This window comes from Elephas maximus, chromosome 3, assembly GCF_024166365.1.
Source record: "Elephas maximus indicus isolate mEleMax1 chromosome 3, mEleMax1 primary haplotype, whole genome shotgun sequence".
NCBI lineage: Eukaryota > Metazoa > Chordata > Mammalia > Proboscidea > Elephantidae > Elephas > Elephas maximus.
The window spans coordinates 90,022,458-90,044,495 of record NC_064821.1 but is presented as its reverse complement, the minus strand read 5'-3'; the positions used below and the strand labels follow the sequence as shown (position 1 = coordinate 90,044,495).

At 36.9% G+C, this 22,038-nt stretch overlaps 1 protein-coding gene across 1 annotated transcript in view; it reads right to left on the bottom strand.

Moving 5' to 3' along the window:
• Window positions 1-403: 403 nt before the first annotated feature.
• Window positions 404-22,038, bottom strand: part of CMPK1 (cytidine/uridine monophosphate kinase 1) — a 39,231-nt gene continuing 17,596 nt past the window's right edge. The window contains exons 2-6 of the mRNA XM_049879227.1: window positions 8,167-8,313; window positions 5,048-5,200; window positions 3,291-3,367; window positions 2,948-3,044; window positions 404-1,968 (exon numbers count right to left, since the gene is read on the bottom strand). Coding sequence (XP_049735184.1) covers window positions 1,927-1,968; window positions 2,948-3,044; window positions 3,291-3,367; window positions 5,048-5,200; window positions 8,167-8,313 — 516 coding nt within the window. The 3' untranslated portion in view covers window positions 404-1,926. The remainder of the gene's footprint in view (window positions 1,969-2,947; window positions 3,045-3,290; window positions 3,368-5,047; window positions 5,201-8,166; window positions 8,314-22,038) is intronic.

Sequence of the window (22,038 nt, the reverse complement as noted above, 5' to 3'; positions counted from 1 at the left end):
TTCCAAGAAACCAAGATAATCTCAGTGCAGACAGTCCCCGGGTTATGAACAAGATCCTTTCCTATGTATGTCTCTAAGGATTTGTAGGTAAGTCAGAACAGGTGCATACGGTTCTTAATTAGCCTTACGTTAGTGCAAGAAAAGGCTCGAAGCCTTGTCAATGATTTAAAAGCTGCAAGTGCAGCCAGTGAAGGTGACCGTGGTGAAGACTTTGTGCGAGCAGGGGCTGGTTCAATTGTTTCAAAGTGAGGGCAAATTCACGTAACATCAAAGGGCAAGTCGAGCAGTCCCTAAGTCGCACGCTCATAACCCGGGGACTGACTGTACAAATTTTGGGGGCCAAGATGTTACTCAGTTACAAAATCACAAAAAACTTACGGATACTATGTTTTCTGATAGCAAGTATGTTGAAAAATTTATCTTTAATAAGTGAATTTTGTAACACGCATAGAAATAAATTGTTCCAGTACATTATAAGAACGTTCATCAAATTGTCCTCACTATTCCCAATGACTTTATATATAAAATTTAATTATACAAAGACAAAATTCCTTGCCCTATTTAACCCTGTATACCTAATAGTATAAGCGCTGAGAATGAGATACATTTTTTTGTTTTTTTTACCTAACAGTATAAGTGCTGAGAATGATACATTTTTAAAATCTCATATTAATAACCTTGGACACCACTTTGCATTAGTGAGGGAAGAAAATGGTAAGAAGAAAACAAATTGCTCAGAGATTTTTAAAGGAAGGATGGATTTAAGAGAAAACTCCTTTGGATTCTATAGTCTTTTTTATGCTATATCTTTCAATGCTTCAACATGATACAAAAAATAGAATTTATTGAATAAAAGTAGCCAGAAAGGAAACCAAACACTTACATATTTATTATTTTTCTGACCAAAGTGCAATGATTTTTAACTCTTCTTAAACAAACAATTATGAAAAAAGTATTCAAGAAAACAGAATACAAATGAGAAATTTAACCATTAGCATTTCTTCTTCCACTAAACCTGTATTTAGTCTAAGAAAACCAAAAACAAACAAAAAAATCTTGGAAGTGTTACTAAAACTCTAACTGAATCATTTATCTTAAATCTAGTACATGCATTTCAGTGTTCCACTGATAGGAATTTTGTTAAAATCAGTTTAATCATTAATAATACTATATAATAGAGCATAAGGAACACATCCATTAGATGTGATCCTCGTCCCTTACCCTCAGATTTATGTCAGAATAAGCTGGCATTCTGCCAGGCTCTGAATCCCAGTGCCCTAACCCAAACCCTGGAAGCAAAGAATATGCCCTATCATACAACTTTGTACAAGTTGTAGTAAAACAAAGCCCAAGTTTTCTTATTTTTCTATAGGAAATGGTCAGTTATTTGATAAATATTAAAACACTTCTAGGAAGTCATTTTATGAGTCTATTTACCAAACACACTTTGTAAGAAGTAACTATACAGAAAGTTCCTTTGAAATTTGGTCCACAAATTCTCTTAACAGGTTGTAAATTTACTACCTGCAACAAAAAGAAGAACTGGAGATCCCTAATCCTAACATGTTGTAACGAGAGTAAGGGGACATACACACATACTAAAAAGTTTTGCTCACAGAAGGCACAGACTATAAAAGGGACATTCCTTTTGAATAAAAAACAAAAACTAGCTGATATCCTTCTTTGTTTAGTAAGCACCATAGCTAAAATAAAGTTGAAACTAAATTCACTGTCTACTGCTCTGACAAATGAACAACAAAAAAAAAAAACCGAAGATAAACAATTTAATTTGTCTTAACTACATACTTTCCAGCCATTAACTGAGATGTAATTACGAAAGATCAAAATTGCCTTAAAAGGGGATTGTGATAGCAGCTATCAAAGCAATATTCAAGCATGATTTCAAGAATGTCTTCAGGTGCAGAGTTAGCCTTCTTTGTCAAAAATCTTCACAACTTCACCAAAAACCTGTAAAAGATAGTAATAATTTAAAAAGCAGATATTGTCAAAACACCATATGGCCAAGTTCTTGTTTTTAAAAACAGTCAATTTTATATTAATTTTTTAAATGGCTGACTTTTTTTTTAAAAATCACATAATCTTTTAGTTTCAACTATTTAACTTTAGGCAGTAATATAATATAAATACATGTTGCATTCAATTTTACCAGTGTTTTTAGGGCAAAAGAAGTTTCTTGATAGATTACTAAGAATTTGATAAAATGTAAACTAAAGTGGCTTATCTTCTTAGTTCTGATTCTAACACACGAACTTTTCTCCTATATATTACCTTACCCGTATAGGAGGTGGCAATGGATAATAAAAATGTCTGTAAGATAAAAAAAGAAAGGTCCAGAAGAAGCAGATTCAAGGAATCAGGTAAGAGATTAGGTGAAGGTCCAGAAGAAGCAGATTCAAGGAATCAGGTAAGAGATTAGGTGAATCAAGAGACACTAGAAATCTTCCAGGCAATGAAGGCTTGCAAACCATAATTTAGAGATTACTGATTTCCGAAGGAAGAAAGAAATGATGAGTCATGGAAACTCTGCACCTCTGGAGCTATGTGCTCTGTGATGGAAGATAGGCTAGCAACCTGGGGCTTCTGAGCTAGATGACTTGGCCATTCATGTTACAGATTTTTAAAATATGAACACAGTAATTTAAAAAAAAAAAGAAAAAGTTCTCAAAATGCCAATTTTCCAATACTTAAGAAAAGGGGTTTGGAATTAATAAGCCACCCACTTCTCACAAAAAACAAGTCTAAGTTGTAAAACCCATTTTAGACACTATTCAAAAAGGAGAAAAAGCCTAATCTTACATTCAGACTCCAGTCTTAAAATGAAACAGAACAAAAAAACTAATGTCATAGTTTTTCTCCAGTCTACTCCAAAAGAAATCAATCACATTTTTAGTTGACCTTTTTCTTAAGGCAGGCTAACGATACTCACTTCATCAACTGATTTTGAAGCATCTATTTTCCTGACTTTCCCCATTTCCTCATATAAGTCAATAATTGGCTTTGTTGACTGAAGGTAGGTCTGAATTCTGGAAAAGAAGCAAATATTGCAGTGTTTTAGTTATTCATCCTTTCTCCTTCATGTTATAGAATAGCTCAGAGGACAACACTGAACCTGACCCAAATGACTCAGATATAATCTCCTTAGATGAACCATTTTACATATTTAAGCATGATATTTTCTTTTCCTGGGCCAAAGTGAGGCAGGTTATTTAATCTGTTACTCAAATTCCACACTGGGATTGAGGTGGCAATAAGTAAAAATTGCAAAGTACCTCTTTTCCAGGCTTTCTCTGTTGTCATCAGTCCTACCACTACTCTTTCCCCTCTCAAGACATCGCTCGATACAGATCTGAAAACAGATAAATAAAAAGTTATTAAAAGAACAGAGATATGAATCTGCCATTCTTTTAAACTGAAAAGAAATAAAGTTTGAAGATATTACCAAAAATCCCTGCATTAAACCCAACGTATCTAATTCATTAATCAACATGTAAAACTCTTTTAAATTTAAACATGTGGTTCAATTTATATAAACTAGGTTAAATAAGTACAGAGCACAAGAATTCATTCATGACTCAGTTTTTCCTGTGTGTATGTGTGTATGTTTTTTTTCAAACAAACCACAATAAAAAGAAGATCTGTATGTCTACAGTTCCATCTAGGATGTAATATTAACTTATTAGGTATGAATTACATGCTTCAAACTGTTCCATTTTTCCTTACTTGTCAATAATTCTGTAAATATCCAAATATTTTTAAGAGTCAACATATTTGCATTTGAATAAAGCATCCCTTGTTAATAGTGAATAAACATTCCTTAGTTATAAAGAAAGCTGTGGTAACATTTTAAAGTTAACTTTGAAGAATAAGTGAAAACATATTTTTGGGGGTTGGAAGAGGAGAGTTACATTTTAAAACGATGAAAAGGCTGAAGCAGGTCTCTCCACGAGAGGCACATTTGCAACTTAACCTAAGAATAGCAAACCTTCAAGGCACTACTTCAGACTCTTCTTCCTTCAGGATGCTGGCATTAATTTAATGAAATTTATATTATAGCAGCTGTCAGAATCAGGCATTTTAATTAAATGATTCCGAGAGATTCATTTTAGTTATTCAAAGGTAAGTCTGGGTATGTTATTAGAAGTGTCAGAAAGAAAAAGAACACTTCCCTGTTTTCTCCAGTCACTTCACTCTTAGAAAACAAATTAGGCTGTTCTATATAGGGTCACTATGAGTCAGAGGAAACCCTGGTGGCATAGTGGTTCAGAGCTATGGCTGCTAACCAAAAGGTCAGCAGTTCGATTCCTTAGAAACCATATGGAGCAGTTCTACTCTGCCCTATAGGGCTGCTGAGTCAGAATCGACTCAATGGCAGTGGGTATGAGTCAGAATCGACTTGACAGCACACAATAACTTATGTCTCTTGAGGAGTCCCGGTGGTGCAGTGGTTTAAGAGTTTGGCTGCTAGCCGAAAGTTCAGCAGTTCAAACCCAACAGCCACTCCACAGAAGAAAGATGTGGTAGTCTGGTTCCTTAAAGCTTTAGAAACCCTATGAGGCAGTTCTACTGTGTCCTATAGGCTCGCTATGAGTTGGAATCAATTCGACAGCAATAGGTTGTTCTTTTTTTTTTTACATCTCTTTAAAATTGAGTTTTCCCAGCTTCCAGAAATGTGTTTCTTTTCAGTAAAACAACACCCTAAGGCGAGACACTGTCTGATAGTAGTGTACATTTATGAAAATAGTAGTTCAGCTTCGTTATAGCTACCATTATTGTGCATGTCAATTCTTATTTTAAAAAATAACCATGCTGTTGTTATTCTGAAAATAAAGCAAATTTTTGGTCCACAAGGCTGCTGATACCAAATAGTTTTTAATATTCCAACAGCCAGACAGTGCTGTTCTGTCCATCTAACCTACCAATTCAAAAAATACTGCTGCCATTATAAAATGCTGATAAAAGTTAAAAATCACTTTGTTTAACCATCGGTTGCTTAATGCCCATATAGGCTGATACAGATTTTCTTTACCTCGTTATTACAGTCAAAAAACAGAACAAAAGATACATCTGCCTTCCCATCCATGGTCTTGTTCCAACCTTGAAGGTTGTCTTGATTTCTTGGAAACCCATCAATCAAGAATTTATTCTTCTGGGCATCGGCAGCCATTGTCTGATCCATTTCCTAATGGAAAAAGGGGGATTTGGGTTCAATATTATATTACAAAATAGAATTTCTTAAGCAGGTGGTAGATACAAGGTATTTGTTTTATTATTATTCTTTAAACCATAAGAATGGAGGATGCAGTAAAAAAAAAAAAAAAAAACTAGAAGGAAATGAGCCAATATATTAACATGGTTATCCCAAGCTGGTGGAGTTATGGATATGTATCATAATTTTTTTCCATTGTTTCCAAATTTTCTACAGTAAACAAATAAGATACCAATATAAAATGCAAAATTACATAAAATATCACTTTGTTTTTCTCTAATAGTTGACCATCAGTTGGTCACATACTTTCACATCTATGCAAAATTATTAATAAACAGTAATAAGAGAAAAATAAGCATTAACCCATGTGCTTTGCTCTAGCCACTGGAGACCTTATCTTGCCTTCCCTTTCCTCTTCCCAAGTCATTTTGCTATGTTAAGAAATACACTGCTTCTACAGGTACCCAACTGTGCTATAATTCAAGTACAACAGCAAAAAAGTTTGGACAAATATAAAGAGAATGTTAGCATTAATTACTTATGTCAGAGTTAATATTCTCCCCTCAGTGCTTAGACTGTTTCCAGGTTCTTCAAGAAGAAAAATGGTTGTAAGGACCCCTGATTCCTTTGTCTGAAGCTAGGCTTTATCCTAGCATCTAGCTTCTCCTCAAATATTCACAAAGCTTCCAGAGAATGCTTTTGGACTCCTTTTAAATAGCATTTTTATCCCAAATATGGTAGTGGAAGACATATGAAGAAGGCACATCAGGGTCTACCCAGTCAATATACATTTAATCAAAGTCTATTATCAGGGACCATGAAAAGTAAGGACATGGCTCTTGTTTCTGAGGGAGGGTAACTAACAACAATACCAGTGACGGTTCAGGAATCCATAGCTGAAGCACATGTTAAAACCCTGACTTCTAACTGAAAGGTTGGCAGTTCAAGTCCACCCAGGGGCACCTTAGAAGAAAAGCCTGGTGATCTACTTCTTATAAATCAGCCATTCAAAACTCTATGGAGCACAGTTCTACTCTGACACACATGGGGTCACCATGTTTGGAATCAACTCCATGTCAACTGATTTGGTTTGGTTTTGGTAGTGATGATCCAGGTAAGAAAAAAAGGAGGATCTGAACTATAGTTATAGTGGTAATAGAGAAAAGAGACTAGATAGAAGATTAAGAATGGGAAAACTGGAAGAATCTGCTTACTGAATGGATTTGGGAAAGTGAGGAAGAGGAAGATAATACAGGATCGCTACCAGATTTGTGATTTGTTTCTTCTCACTCTTGGGCCGCTAAGTAGATGTCTTAGACAGCTGGGTAGATGGCAGAATCCTTAACCAGGACAGGAAATAAAGGAAGATCACATTTTAGATGATACAGTCAGCCTCTGACATGTTGATTTTAGACACCTGTCAGACATTCAGATGAACACCTGGCACTTAGTTAGAAATATAGGTCTGGAGTTCAGAACGAAAATTTATGCTAGAGCTATGGATTTTGGCGTTATAGTGAAAGCCTTGACCATGGATAAACTGTCAAGCAAGAAATACATAAAGTAAGAGCTGAAGAGAACCAAAGATGCAACTCTGAGAAGTATATTATTTCAGTAAACTTGCAGAAGAAGACATGCTATTAAAGGAGAAAGAGAAAAAGCAGTCACTGAAGTAGGAAGAAGATCAAGAGAAATGGTAACACAGTAAACAAAGGAGGTCTGAGCTTCAAAAACCGTGATTAGGGTTAAATGATACAAGAAAAATAATGACTAAAGTATCCCCTAAGATGGGAGGGTAGAGAGGGTTAGAAGCTGGCAAATGGACACGAAAAGAGAGAATGGGAGGAGAGAGCGGGCTGTCTCATTAGGGGAGAGTAACTGGGAGTATGTAGTAACGTGTATGTAAGTTTTTATGTGAGAGACTGACTTGATTTGTAAACTTTCACTTAAAGCACAATAAAAATTATTAAAAAAAAAAAAAGTATCCCCTAGATTTGATAAAGAAGATCACTAGTAACATCAGCAAGAACAGTTCCAATAGAGACGGAAACAGAACCTGACTGCAAAGCATTGAGGAATGATTAGAAAAAGTATGTAGATTACTCTTTATCAGACTTACATATACTCGAGGGCACTGGGTTTTTTACATATAAAATACAGGAAAGGGATTAGCTCCAGAGAATAAGGAGAGAAGATTTACTTCAGAATGAAAGCAACTTCCTCCAACCTCTGAGAGAAGGGGTGAGAATGTTTGTGAATGAGTCATCTCTTCATTCTCACCTGACTCTAGTTCCATCCAGATGCTTATATATCTCTTTCCCATCAGGCCTCAGCTGTTTCTTATTCCCACTCTTGCATCTCTCCTTTACCATTTCTTGTATGTGAAAACATCTTCTAATGACTACAGTCTTAGGATCCTCTAGTAGGGAGTTATCAAATAATACAAGGTGCTTGTTTTTTAGAGGTGACATATTTTAGTTTGATAGCTATTAGTCTTAGCATTCGTGCTGAAGATAGTGATACATACACCAGAAATGCAGACATCAAGGCTGAGAGAATGTCAACAATGGGTAGGCTCCTGGGTTTGAAAAGAAAGAGAAAAAACAAAGAAGGTTTACAAGAAAACCGAAAAGAAAGAAATGGAAGAAAGAATGATTCTCTGAGTGTTAAGCAGGAATAGTCAAGTGTGCCTAATGTGGATGTTAAACTGAGCTTTACCAACCCTACACCAAAGCACAGTCCTTGCTACTATCCAGTAGCAGTATTCTTCCCAGGTGAAGGCAAAGTCTCCGGTTCTACCATTATCAAACACCAAGGCTCCTGAAAACATGACCACCTTCCACAAGCAAGGAATTCAATACCCTGACTCTTTCATTATTCAAATAAAAGGTGGACTTTTTCTTGCTGGCATTCAATTGATTGGCATTCACACTCTTTACCCTCTTTAACAAGCTGATGGTTATCTCAACTGGCACAATCTTTCCATCTTTAATGTACTTCTCAATGAGTTCACCATACTGTGAATCTGGGTTCTTTCTTTCATCACGAAGAAGTTCTCCTGCAGAAAGATGTGTATAGCCGTATTTCTGAAAGAAATAACACATGGGAAAAAAAAAAATCAGAATACAATCAATCCAGTGATAGGACTATCAATTTTTTCCTTTGTGTTAACTTGTATATTCTATCTTTCTACAATAAATGTTTTTCTTGTACACTAAATAATAAATTTAAGAGAGATTTCATACAACCAGTTTGCTTAATAAAAATCCTTAATCTACATATGGCATACTGGCTGTAGTGTTTATACACCACGAAATCACCCCAAAGTTTATGTATCTGGATACATATTTAACATCTCACTATGTTCCTTCACAAACATAATTCGAAGTTTAAACGTTATTAATAATGTTCAAAAATGTCTAACAAATATCTAACTACAGAAGCAACCAAAATGTACTCCAATTGGTGAATGGATTAAAAAAATGGTACATCCATACAATGGAGTATTAGCGATAAAAAGATATGCGCTGTCAAGCTATGGAAGAATGTTAAATGCATATTGCCAAGTGAAAGAAGCCAGTCTGAAAAAGCTACATACTGTATGATTCCAACTATATGACATTCTATAAAAGGTAAAACTATAGAGGCAGTACAAAGATAGGGGATGCTAGGGCCTCAGGGTGATGGGAGGAGGGATGAATAAGTGGAGCACAGGGCATTTTTAGGGCAGTAAAATTATACTGTATGATACTGTAATCATGGACATATAACATTATGCATTTGTCAAAACTCATAGGACTGTACAATACCAGAGTGACCTTTAATGTAATCTGTTATTGTCAGGTGCTGTTGAGTTGGTTCCAAGTCATAGCAACCCTACGTATAACAGAACAAAACACTGCCCGATCCTCACAATCATTGCTATGTTTGAGCCCATTCCTGTAGTCACTGTATCAATCCATCTAGTTGAGGGTCTTCCTCTTTTTCACTGACCCTCTACTTTACCAAGTATGATGTCCTTCTTCAGGGACTGATCCCTCCTGATCACATGTCCAAAGTAAGTGAGACAAAGTCTCGCCATCCTCGTTTCTAAGGAACATTCTGGCTGTACGTCTTCCTAGACAGATTTGTTTGTTCTTCTGGCAGTTCATGGTATATTCAATATTCTTCACCAACACCATAATTCAAGGGCATCGATTCTTCTTCAGTCTCCTTATTCACTACCCAGCTTTTGCATGTGTATGAGACAACTGAAAATACCATGGCTTGGCTCAGGTGCACCTTGGTTCTCAAAGTGACATCTTTGCTTTTAAACACTTTAAAGAGGTCTTTAGTTAATGATAATCTATCAGTATTGGTTCATCAAATGTAATGAATGTACCACACCAATGCACGATATTAACAATAGGAGAAACAATATATGGGGGGAGGGGGGTGAAAGGACAAACGAGCTCTGTACTTTCTGCACAATTTTCATATAAACCTAAAACTGCTCTAAAAAATAAAGTCTCAGATAAAAACATATCTAACTATACAATTCAAGGCAAGAAACATTCTAAATCTTACCACGGTTGGCTGATTTTCTAAGAGCCTTTTTCTTGCTTCCAAACAGTAAGCTAATAGTATATACAGCAAAAAAAAGAACAAAACTCTAAAGAATTTATTTGCTGACTAAATTGAATATCAAGTTTGATGAGAATAAGCGAAAACTGTAGTGTCCATGTCTCTCAGTCATACAGCCTCTTCCATTAGAAGAAATGATTAAAAGTGTATTTAATTGTTATATAAAAAAAAAAAAACCCACTGCTGTCAACTTGATTCCAACTCATACCAACCCTACAGGACAAGGAAGAACTGCCCATAGGATTTCCAAGGAGCAACTGGTGGATTCGAACTGCCAACCTTTTGGTTAGCAGACAAGCTCTTAAACCACTGCACCACCAGTGCTCCTTACTCCTTAGTTGTTACAAAAGACTTAAAAAAAAAAAAAAAAAAAAACTTTCGTCATTTACAGAAAACAGAAGTAAATACAAAGGCATTTAATTACTGAAATTGTTATTTTAAAATTATTTCCACACCATTTATAAACACCCACTTTGCTCACCCAGTACAAGCAAGCTTTTGAAAGTCAGTACAAGAAATGACTTTTAAAAAATGGGGTATGACCTACTATAAAAAATGGTGTTGGGGCATTGGACCTCCTTGTCTAACTTCACGGGGCGGGGGGCGGGGGAGGGGGGAATCAGGATCAGCATCAACACCCAAAGGTGACTGTGACATGAGGTGGAAGTCAGACATACCTCCACCCTCCAACATTTTACCAAATCTGACACTAGCCATCCCTCCCACAGCACTCAATAATTCGTTGCAATGGCCACACAGAACTCACCATACTCACAGTTACAGGGTTTGTTAGGGAAGTGACAGGTTCCAATTCAGGATCAGGAATGACTCAGGATACAGTTCTTCAGTCAGAACAGCTTCTCAGCCATGCCCACAGGCAGGCCTCTCTCTCTGCCCCTCAGCCCAGTCTCTGTCCTGCTTGGGCAAATGTTACAAAACTCTTTTAGCTCTGCCGATAAGTGCCTGGAGGGACCCCATTCCACTGGCAAGCCTCCTGCCCAAATTCAGCTCTCTCGCTCTATGGGTCAGCACACCCACTGTAGCCGCCTCACTCCATGGGCTGGGAAGCCCACCATGCTGTCTTGTGCCAAGTCTCCTGGCTCTGCTGTTGCCGTTTCTCTATCGTTGCTTCTTGCTGTCTTGCACCATCTCCAATATTACAGTTCTCTCTCTCTGTCCTGGGTCTAGGAGTTCTCAGCTGCAGGGACCCAGGGTCCAAAGGATGTACTCCACTCCTGGCTCTTCTTTCTTGGTGGTAGTGAGGTTCCTCCTTTCTGTCTCTAGGATGGCTCATTTTAAGCCTAGCAGGATGGCAAAACTGACCAATCCCCTCATTAGGATTCCATACACCTTATCTGTTATGGTCCCACCACCACAAGGGTGCCATGTACCTTATTTGCATAGTCTCACCCAATCATTAGGTGGAAGTACCAAGACAATGGCAAGAAAGGCCATATAAAAGTGATCCATCTCACTGCACCTACTTTCCCATGTCTTTTGAATAGTTCTAAAAAGCATTTTGCAACTACCATCCACAAAATTTTATAGCAGCTTCATTTCCCACTGTTTATTTTGGCTCCTGCTCGGCAGTCTGTGCTTGCCTGATGCTCTAATCTGGTCTAGTGATTATAGCATATGGTATTATTGAATAAATGCAGAGACAAACAGTACTAAACAATGGCACAGGCTCACAGTGAAACACCAACAATACAGATTGTTCTGTAACGTTCTGCTGTATGAACAACATACACATTTAGAAGCCCAGCTAGTAATTTAGAAATTAGTGCACATGTTGTTTGTTTCCTGATGCTGGAGCTCAAATTAGCAAGCTTTATACTGCATTAAAATGGGTTTTGGCATTATATCACATTTTGTCTTTGTTTTTTTTTTTAAGAGAAACTAGTTATAAGCTATAAAAAAAACACCAAAACCAAACCTGTTGCCGTCAAGTCAATTCCAACTCACAGCAACCCTAACAGGACAGAGTAGAACTGCCCCATAGAGTTTCCAAGGAGCAGCTGGTGGATTTGAACTGCCGACCTTTTGGTTAGCAGCCAAATGCTTAACCACCACCACCCGGGGCCCTGTTACAAGCTATAAACCTAAAAAACCTGCTGCCGTCGAGTCGATTCCGACTCATAGCGACCCTATAGGACAGAGTACAACTGCCCCACATGGTTTCCAAGGAGCGCCTGGTGGATTCGAACTGCCGACCTTTGGTTAGCAGCCGTAGCTCTTAACCACTATGCTACCAGGGTTTCCGTTACAAGCTACAGAGGTATACAATTGATATTTTAAAAAACAATTACAGAGTTTGTCAGAAAGAAAAAACAACCTTACCTGCAAAGTCAAGGATACAAAGAATTTAAATAAATATGACCATGTACACACTAGTTATTATAGTACTTAGTAACAACTGGACTTCAAAGGACATTTAATGTTTTCAGAAACATTCTGCTATCATTAAGGAGTCACTGATGCCAATTTTGAGGAAAGCAAGAATGGAAATTTTCCAGCCTTAATCAAAACTTTCTCACATTCTCTGAAAGCTCCTAGCAATTAAAACCTAGTGGGTCACTGACTAGAGTCTTAAAAGAAACACTCAAAACCACAGCTGGTTATAAATACTATAAACTATAGTAACTACAATTACAAGCTACTATTCAACTAAAATTAGTAGTTTTCTAATGACAAATGTATAAACTCAACTCATTTAGAGTAACTGCCTCAAAGTTTTACTTTCGTTTTTTCTTTTAAGTACCTGAAACACTCAACTCAGTAACTCTACAAATCACACAGTAAGAAAAGGAGGGGTAGGGAAGCACCACGTTCTTGATAAGTTCAGAATGGCACTCTATTCTACTACAAGGAAGCAAATGTTGGCAATTTTATAGCATCGAATCTGAAATCACCTCGATCAATTTCTCTTACTTCTTAGCACTTCCTTCCTTCTAAATGTAGGTAATGTGTTCATCTTCCCACATGAACAACAATAGAAATAAAACAATATACAGTGTTCAGGCTACAAATGATGCATAACCAGCAAGTCCTTGGAGGCAGGAAGAGATCCAGACGCCAGGCACTTCCTCCTGCTGATGTGGCAATTAGAAAGCGCCACTAGACTGCTACTGAGCCTCACATTACAGTGAAAACACAGCAGAGATATTAGATACAAATACATTGTTAGCAACAGAATGAGTTGAAATTATTGGGTGTCCTTTAGCTAGCTGATTCAAGTATGAAGCATTTAAACCAAGTTTGCTTTGCATTCCCTATAAGATCAGTGAATCTTAAAATCTAAATGTTGGTTATATACTGTCAACACGCCACCTTCCGCAGGACACCACAAAATGCTGCAGACTCAGCCTACAATACCCCAGCAAAACGCACTTTGTGTAAGGCTATCATTTGTTACAAAGACATTTCAAATAGAGCTTTTTCTAATCAATCTAAATGAGATGTCTGATAAGGACTCTTCAAGGATACCTGCCTATCCTGGGCAACTTACTTTTCTTTGATTCTAAGTACAACTGCTACACAATGCCTAGATATTTAAAACTGGCTAACTTTTTAGGTTTTCTTCCAGTTCTACCCAAAGAAGGTTAGAAAAAAAGGTTTTTCCTGTAATCATCATTAAAGAAAGGCTATCATTAAGAAAACGACTATATCCAATGGGAGAACAACTGAGTGTAATATTTGACTTAAATTCCTAGAGGATTTCCAATCTTACTTTTCGGCTGCCCTCATTGTATTTCTAAAAGCACGCACTGCATTCGACCATACCTATTTAATTGCAAATCTACATATTAACTATAAACAATGGAAGTCATAAACCAAGCTAAATCTTTTCTTAAACAAGAAGCTTTAGCAGACAGATTCCAAATTAATTTAAAGCATATTTCTTTCTCTGATTAAAGAGTAATATTTTAAAAGCTCACATCCCGAAAAGGAGATAAGAGGAGGGATATAATCCATTTACCTGCAGACATCTACAGCACCATTCAATTTTTCTCAATCTTTACTCTTCATCGAAGAAAACCTTAATTTAGGCAATCCTTGAAACTTTCTTATTTTAAATCTGTATTGATTGTCTACAAAGTGTGAGGTAATGTGCTAATTCCGGGAAGGCAGACAGGTTATATTCACAAAGGATGCAACAGTGACCTGCGTACACAAAGTGGTTTGAGCTCTCCTCTACTACTAATAAAGGCAATTCAAATTTGCATAAAATTTCCTAAGGAATTCAAAGTCTTTACCAGCATTGTCTGCTTGGGGAAGAAGTTGGTTCTTCAAAGGCACTTTTAAGAAAACAGAACAATAAATAAAAGTTAGAGAAAGGATGAAGTCACCAAATAGACTGTTTCCTCAGCTGTGTAAGGCCTGGTTATCCCTCTAACATTTCATAGCAGGCTTCTCAGATAATTAAGAGTTATGTATCTGGTTTATATATCATATGGCCCCAGCAACTGTGAATTGGTATTTTTAACTCCAATTTCATTCGGTAGTTGGTCATTTCAAATAGTTTTATTTCTTTTAATTCATCTCAGTTGTCCAAATCAATGCATTCCCTACTTAAGAATTAAATGGAAAATGGTTAGAGAAGACTAGGCCCAGGAACCTTCAGGGATTCCAGGAGCCCAGAGGCAACAGTTTGAAAACCTTCAACATAAATGGTAGGCTCAGAGGTCTTGCTACTCTTAGGACACACTGATTTAGTCTTGTTAATTAAGTGATCACTTCTTATAGTATCTGCAGAGCCTATAAGCTACATACTCATCTCATTTCTGGGGAGAAGCAATATGCTCTTATATCTTTTTTTTTTTTTTTTAAGGAAACTTTTTTAATTAATTTTTATTGTGCTTTAAGTGGAAGTTTACAAGTTTACAGGTCAGTCTCTCATACAAAAACTTACATACACCTTGCTATACACTCCTAACTGCTCTCCCTCTAATGAGATAGCACAGTTCTTCCCTCCATTCTCTCCTTGTGTCCATTCGGGTAGCTTCTGGCCCCCTCTGCCCTCTCATCTCCCCTCCAGACAGGAGATGCCAACATAGTCTCACGTGTCTACTTGATCCAAGAAGCTCATTCTTCATCAGGATCATTTTTCATCCCATATTCCAGTCCAATCCCTGTCTGAACAGTTGGCTTTGGGAATGGTTTCTGTCTTGGGCTAACAGAAGGTCTGGGGATCCTGGCCTCCGGGGTCCTTCTAGTCCCAGTCTAACCATTAAGTCTGGTCTTTTTACGAGAATCTGGGGTCTGCATCCCACGGCAGGGGTTCTTTGTTGTGTTCCCTGTCAGGGCAGCACCATCTAGTTCCTCTGGTCTCAGGCTGATGTAGTCTCTGGTTTATGTGGTCCTTTCAGTCTCTGAGGCTCATAATTACCTTGTGTCTTTGGTGTTCATATATCTTAAGAAATCTTTCATTTACATATATGTTGACCACCAAAAAAAAAAAGTCTCTTACATATTGCTACAACTCAAATACTGTTACAGGTGGTCGAAGAGCCTAGAATTTAGTTAAGTCCTATGAGAGCACTCAGAGGAAAGACTGCAGCAACAAAAAAAAAAAACAAAAAAACCACACTGTCGTCAAGTCAATTTTGACTAATAGCGACCCTATAGGACAGGGTAGAACTGCCCCATTCGGTTTCCAAGGAGTGCCTGGTGGATTCAAACGGCTGACTTTTTTGTTAGCAGCCATAGCACTTAACCACCACACCACCAGGGTTTCTTTAAGTGTTTATATGTACCATTCTACTAAAAAAAAAAAAAAAACACCATAGCCTCTACTATTTCTTTTTATAGACGTGTCTAGCAAACACCAATCAGGCTGAATTGTATTTGTTTCTTATTTTAAAAAGCTAAATAACAGTAGAATACCATTTACCTAGGGAATACCAAAAGTAAGAAAGTTACCCTAAGAGATACAACTATTTGAGAATGTAACTTGTAAAACACCTCATCACAAAATAACTACAGTATTTTAATACCTCAGATTCTCTTCAAGAACTAGAATTTATTTGGATTCATGAATCAACACTTGAGAAAAAATGTACAAAGGAGATAAAGCTCTGGAAGACAATATATGCAAACATAACATGTGAGCATATACAAACTTACCAAACTAATGGGGGAAATATATTTAGAGAAACACACAGAATTCACCAAGGATCACCAGAACGTAAGAACCTTGTATGAAGTCACATACTCAGAGCACTGAACTATAAGTCAGGAGAAAGGTTTTATAACTAAACTCTGTCACAACCCTGTGTGACGCCGGCGAATGTTATTTAACCTTTCTTAAATCTTAGTTTCTTCATTTGTAAAATAGAAATACGTACACTACTCGTGTTCACAACAGCAAAATATCATTAATAGCTGTTACAACTAGATGTATCTCCTAAGAACATACTACTAGAAACCTGGATTACACTAGATTTAAGGCTTGTTAGGCAAGTACTCCAATAGATCATAGAGAAGCTAGACAAACTCATACAGGTTTCTCCTGGAGCAAAGTCCAAAATAATTAGTGGCTAAACTACAACTTACACACCAATAAAGAAAAAGAACTACCCAACTGGCTCAACATCAAATGAAATGTACACAAGGGAAGGAGCAAAGTTAAAGAATAACTACAGAACAAGTATGATACAGGAAAATCCAACTCACTACGCAAATAGTCTCCAACATAAACCAAACCAAACCAAACCTGTTGCCTTCGAGTAGATTCCAACTCATAGCAACCTTATAGGACAGAGCAGAAATGGCCCACAGAGTTTCCAAGGAGTGGCTGGTGGATTCAAACTGCTGACCTTTTGGTTAGCAGCCAAGCTCTTAACCACTGTGCCACCAGGACCCTAGTCTCAAACACAGAGGCTTCAAAAACTGGCACCACCAATGTATTTGAGTATATAAAACTATTTACGAAAACAGCAATAATTTATCTTACTATCTTCTTGTAAAGATCAATGGTTTTCTAACACACTAGCAATTACCAACCAGAAAATACACATTTTTAAAAATCCTGTTCAAAACAGCAACAGAAACTTAAACTTAGGGATAAACCTCAAACTAAAGGTACAAGAATTGTATGAAGAAACTAAAAAAAAAAAAAAAAAAAAAAACTTCACTGGAGAACATAAAACCAATATCATAAAGAAAGGCCACTCAGTGTTCACTACTATAAATATTAAAATTTTCCACAAATCAGTCTATAAATTTATTGCAACTTCAATCAAAATTCAGCTGGGATTTTTTTTTTAAATAAACTTGGTAAACTGATTCTCAAGTTCATTAGAAAAATGTAAGTGCAAGGCCAAAATTTAAAATGTTATTAACTACAAATGGGGACTTATCCTACCAGATGGCATAAGACATTATAAAGTGATTGTAATTAAAACAGTGTGGTGTTGGTACAAAAATAGACAAATAAAACAATGGAACACAATAGAGTCCAGAAACGGATCCATATATAAACGGGAATTCAGTAAGTGATAATATAGCATTTAAAACTCAGTGGAGAAAAGATGAACTATTTAATAAATGATATTTGTACAACTAGCTACCCATACGGAAAAAAAAAAACCCCTGCTTCATACTATACACAAAACTAAAAAAGTTCAAAAACCCAATGATAGTACTAGAAGAAAATAAAGGACTATATTTTTATACTTTTGAGATTGGGAAAGGTATTACTAAACAAAAAACAAAACACAGCAAGCATTTGTTTGACCACATAAATAATAAAAGCTCTAAACAAGGAAAGACATCATAAATATAATCAAATGACAAGCAACAGCCTTGAAGAAAATATTTTAGCATACAAAGATGATGGGGCAATATACATTATATATGAAGAGGGCCTACTAATAAAGAAAATAAGCCAATAGAAAAACAGGCATAGGATTTAAGAACAAGCAAGTTACAGAAAAAAAACAGATGCTGAACATCACTAGTAAAAAAGGCAAATTAATCAATGTGATTCCATTTTCTACTCATTAGACTGAAAAATGAAAAAACTGTTATATCCACCTACGGCAAGGATGTAGGGGAAACATCCCACTTTGTGGGAATGTCAACTGGTTCAGCCTTTTAAAGGACAATTTGGCAGAATCTATCAAATTTTTTAAGTCTGCATACCCTTTAACGAAGTGTCTTAGTCATCTAGTGCTGCCATGACAGAAATACCACAGGTAGATGGCCTTAACAAAGAGAAATTTATTCTCTCAGAGTCTGGTAGGTTACAAGTCCAAATTCAGGGCATCAGCTCCAAGGGAAGGCTTTCTGTCGGCTCTGGAGGAAGATTCCTTGTCCTCAAACTTCCCCTGGTCGAGAAGCTTCTCAGGCACAGGGACCCCAGGTCCAAAGGACATGCTCTGCTCCTGGTGCTGCTTTCTTGGTAGTATGAGGTCCCCAATCTCTCCTTGCTTCGCCTTCCTATCTTGAGAGATAAAAGGTGGTGCAGGTCACACTCCAGGAAAACTCCCTTTACCTTTAATCAGGGAGATGACCTGAGTAAGGGCAGTGTTACAATCCCACCCTAATCGTCTCAACATAAAATTACATTACATGGCCTAACCAAGTTGATAACAAAGATTTTTGGGGGGTACATAATTCAATCCATGACACTCAGTAATTCCGCTTCTAGGAATTATGCCACTGAAATAGTTGCACATGTGTACAAGGCCATGTGTACATGACATAAATGTTCACTGCAGCATCATTTGTAAACAACAAGAAAGCTAAATGCCCACTGTTATCAATTGAATTGTGTCCCCCAAAAATGCATGTCAACTTGGCTAGGCCGTGATTCCCAGTATTGTGTGGCTGTTCACCATTTTGTCATCTGATGTGATTTTCCTATGTGTTATAAATTCTACCTCTATGATGTTAATGAGGCAGGACTCAATCTACAAGATTAGGTTGTATTTTGAGTCAATCTCTTCTGAGATATAAAAGAGAGAAGCAAGCAGACAGGGAGACCTCCTACCACCAAGAAAGCAGAGCCAGGAACAAAGCATGTCCTTTGGACTTGGGGTCCCTGTGCCGAGAAGCTTCTAGACTAGGGGAAGGTTGATGACAAGGACTTTCCTTCCCCCAGAGCCGACAGAGACAGAAAGCTTTCCCTGGAGCTGAATTCAGACTTCTAGCCTCCTAGACTGTGAGAGAATAAATTCCTGTTTGTTAAAGCCATCGACTTGTGGTATTTCTGTTATAGCAGAATTAGATAACTAAGACATCCACCAAAATATGAATGACTAAATTGTTGTATGTTCATATTGTAACTGAAGTAGAGCTAGTTATATGTTATAATAGGGAAAGCTCTCTAAGATACATCGCTAAGCAAAAAAGGCAACTCACAAAATAAGCAACGTGTGTGTATGCATGGGTGCACGTGCATTATGTACATGTAAAATACATCACGAAGGACTCTGAAAGGCTCCCAAGTGGTTGATAAGTGACTATATAAGGCGAGTAGGAAGAGGCTGGTTAAGGAGAACTTTCACTTTTTACTTTATGTACTTTCAAATTACTTGAATTTTTTACAATGTACATGACTGCATACAAAATTTTTAAAGTTTTGATTAAACAGAAAGCATATATATTTATCCACACATCTTTAAAAGGCAAATTCCACAAGGCAAGATTGATGCTTTAAATATTTTATTAATATCAAATCCTAAAGGTACAGCAGGAGTGATATTCAAAGTGGTTTCTCATGAAGTGAGAATAAGAATCCCAATATAAAAAACGCCATCCGATTTCAAGAAAAAAGGAAAAGAGTACCTACACAATTGAAAACTTATTTAAAATTTAAAACTAAATTGTTATATAGAAGAGCAGCTTTGAAGACAGATTTTGGTGAGCTGTTTTAAAATGAAAAATCAATTCAAGTGTTTAGATAAAAATTTCTCTGGAAAGTGATCCATTCCTTAAACAAAGGAGAAAAAAAAAATGTAATAAAGCAACACAGAAACACTCCATGGGCATGATGTCAAGAGTTATATAAGGAGACAGAAAACAGTCTGGTTTTATAGCCCAGAAACAGATGGAAATTTAGAGACACACTCGGTTTGAGAGGATCCAAAAGTAACAGCAGCAAAGGTTTAAAAGGAAACATATTTCAATGAAGCCCTACTCTAGAAACTAAAGCTCAGAATAAAAGCAAAGTGTTCTGGAAATGCTGCCTCCACGGCATGGGCAATATACCAACACCACTTCTCGTCTCTAGAACGCTCGGTTGGAGCATCTTCAGAGCTTACTTGTACCAAGCAACGTCTCTCAACTGACTTTTAGAGAAAATGAATTATAGTTTAGACCATAAAGAATCCTCTTCATTTTTAGTCTCACAACCTGTACTAATGGAAGGAAAAAAAAAAAACCCAAACCCATTGCTGTCGAGTCAACTGAACTTATAGCAACCCTACAGAACAGAGTTGAACTGCCCCATAGTGTTTCCAAGGAGCACCTGGTGGATTCGAATTGTCACATTTTTGGTTAGCAGCCGAACTCTTAACCACTATGCTGCCAGGGTTTCCAATCAGGAGCCCTTAATATTCTGCTCTAGATTATATCAGTGGATACAGTTATCTACTGCCAACATTAAATTCCAGGCTGGGCTGGAAATTGATGGCTACGTCTTCAAAAATGTATATTCCTAGACTGAAAAAAAGTATAAGCAAAATGATTTTTTAGTTTTGAAAATTGGTATACAGTTAAAAAAATTTTTTTTCATATAAAATTTTCTTTCATGATTATGTTTTGCTCCATCTAAAATAAAAGTCAGCCTAGGGATATACATTTTTGAGGATGTAGCCAACTAATTCTAGCCCAGCCTGGGATTAAATGTTGACATTAGAAAACTGTATCCACCCTATAATCTAGAGCAGACTATTATGGGCTCCTGATTCTACACTGAAGCATCATTTCTTCACATCAGAGAAATGCCCTAAAAAGTGGCAAACTTACGGGACAATTTCTTTCCTGCTATGACTAAGCAACAAAAGAGTGCTGGAAACCATTTGCAAAATATACAATTTCTCCCACCCTAGTAGTCTGACTTGTAACTTGAACCCGATTATGTCCTGGGAACCCAAGTAAGTAATGAGTACTTTTACCTTTCTTTTCCATCTACCACTATCCCCTCTCTTTTCCTCTACCCCCAAGTCTCTGCCTCAGGCACAATATAGACGCTTTCCAGTTACATCTCTTTTACAGTTTTAGATTTAGTTATCAGTCTTTTAATCTCTGCACCATAAGCAACAGAAAGGATAACTTACATTATAACGGGCAAGGTGCAAGGCTGCATCAAAATTTAAAAAATTTTGTGCTTCAAAGGATACCATCAAGAAAGTGAAAGACATCTGAAGTCCATCGAATGGGGAAAAACACAGTCTTTTTAACAAATTGTGCTGGCAAAACTGGATGTCCATCTGCAAAAAAATGAAACAGGACCCATACCTCACACCATACACAAGAACTAATTCAAAATGGATCAAAGACCTAAACATAAAGCCAAAAATTATAAAGATCATAGAAGAAAAAATAGGATCAACGCTAGAGGGCCCAATACACGGCATTAACAGAATACAAACCATAACTAACAACATGCAAACTCCAGAAGATAAACAAGACAACTGGGATCTTCTAAAAACTAAACACTTATGCTCATCAAAAGACTTCACCAAAAGAGTAGGAAGAGAACCTACGGACTAGGAAAAAATCTTTGACTATTACAGATCCGTTGAAGGTCTAATCTCTAAAATCTACAGGAAAATCCAACACCTCTACAACAAAAAGACAAATAATCTAATTAAAAAATGGGCAAAGGAAATGGACACCTCACTAAAGAAGACCTTCAAGCAAACCACAAAGATATACCATCTCACCCCCAGCATTACTGGCATAAATCAAAAAAACAGGAAATAATGAATATCGGAGAGGCTGTAGGGAAACTGGAACTCTTATGCACTGCTAGTGGGAATGCAAAAAAATACAACCATTTTGGAAAACGATATGGCGCTTCCTTAGAAAGCTAGAAATAGAGATAATCTTATGATTCAGCAATTCCACTCCTTAGAATATATTCTAGAGAAATAAGAGTTGTCACACGAATAGACGTATGAACACCCATGTCCACTGCAGCATAGTACACAATAGCAGAAAGATGGCAACAACCTAGA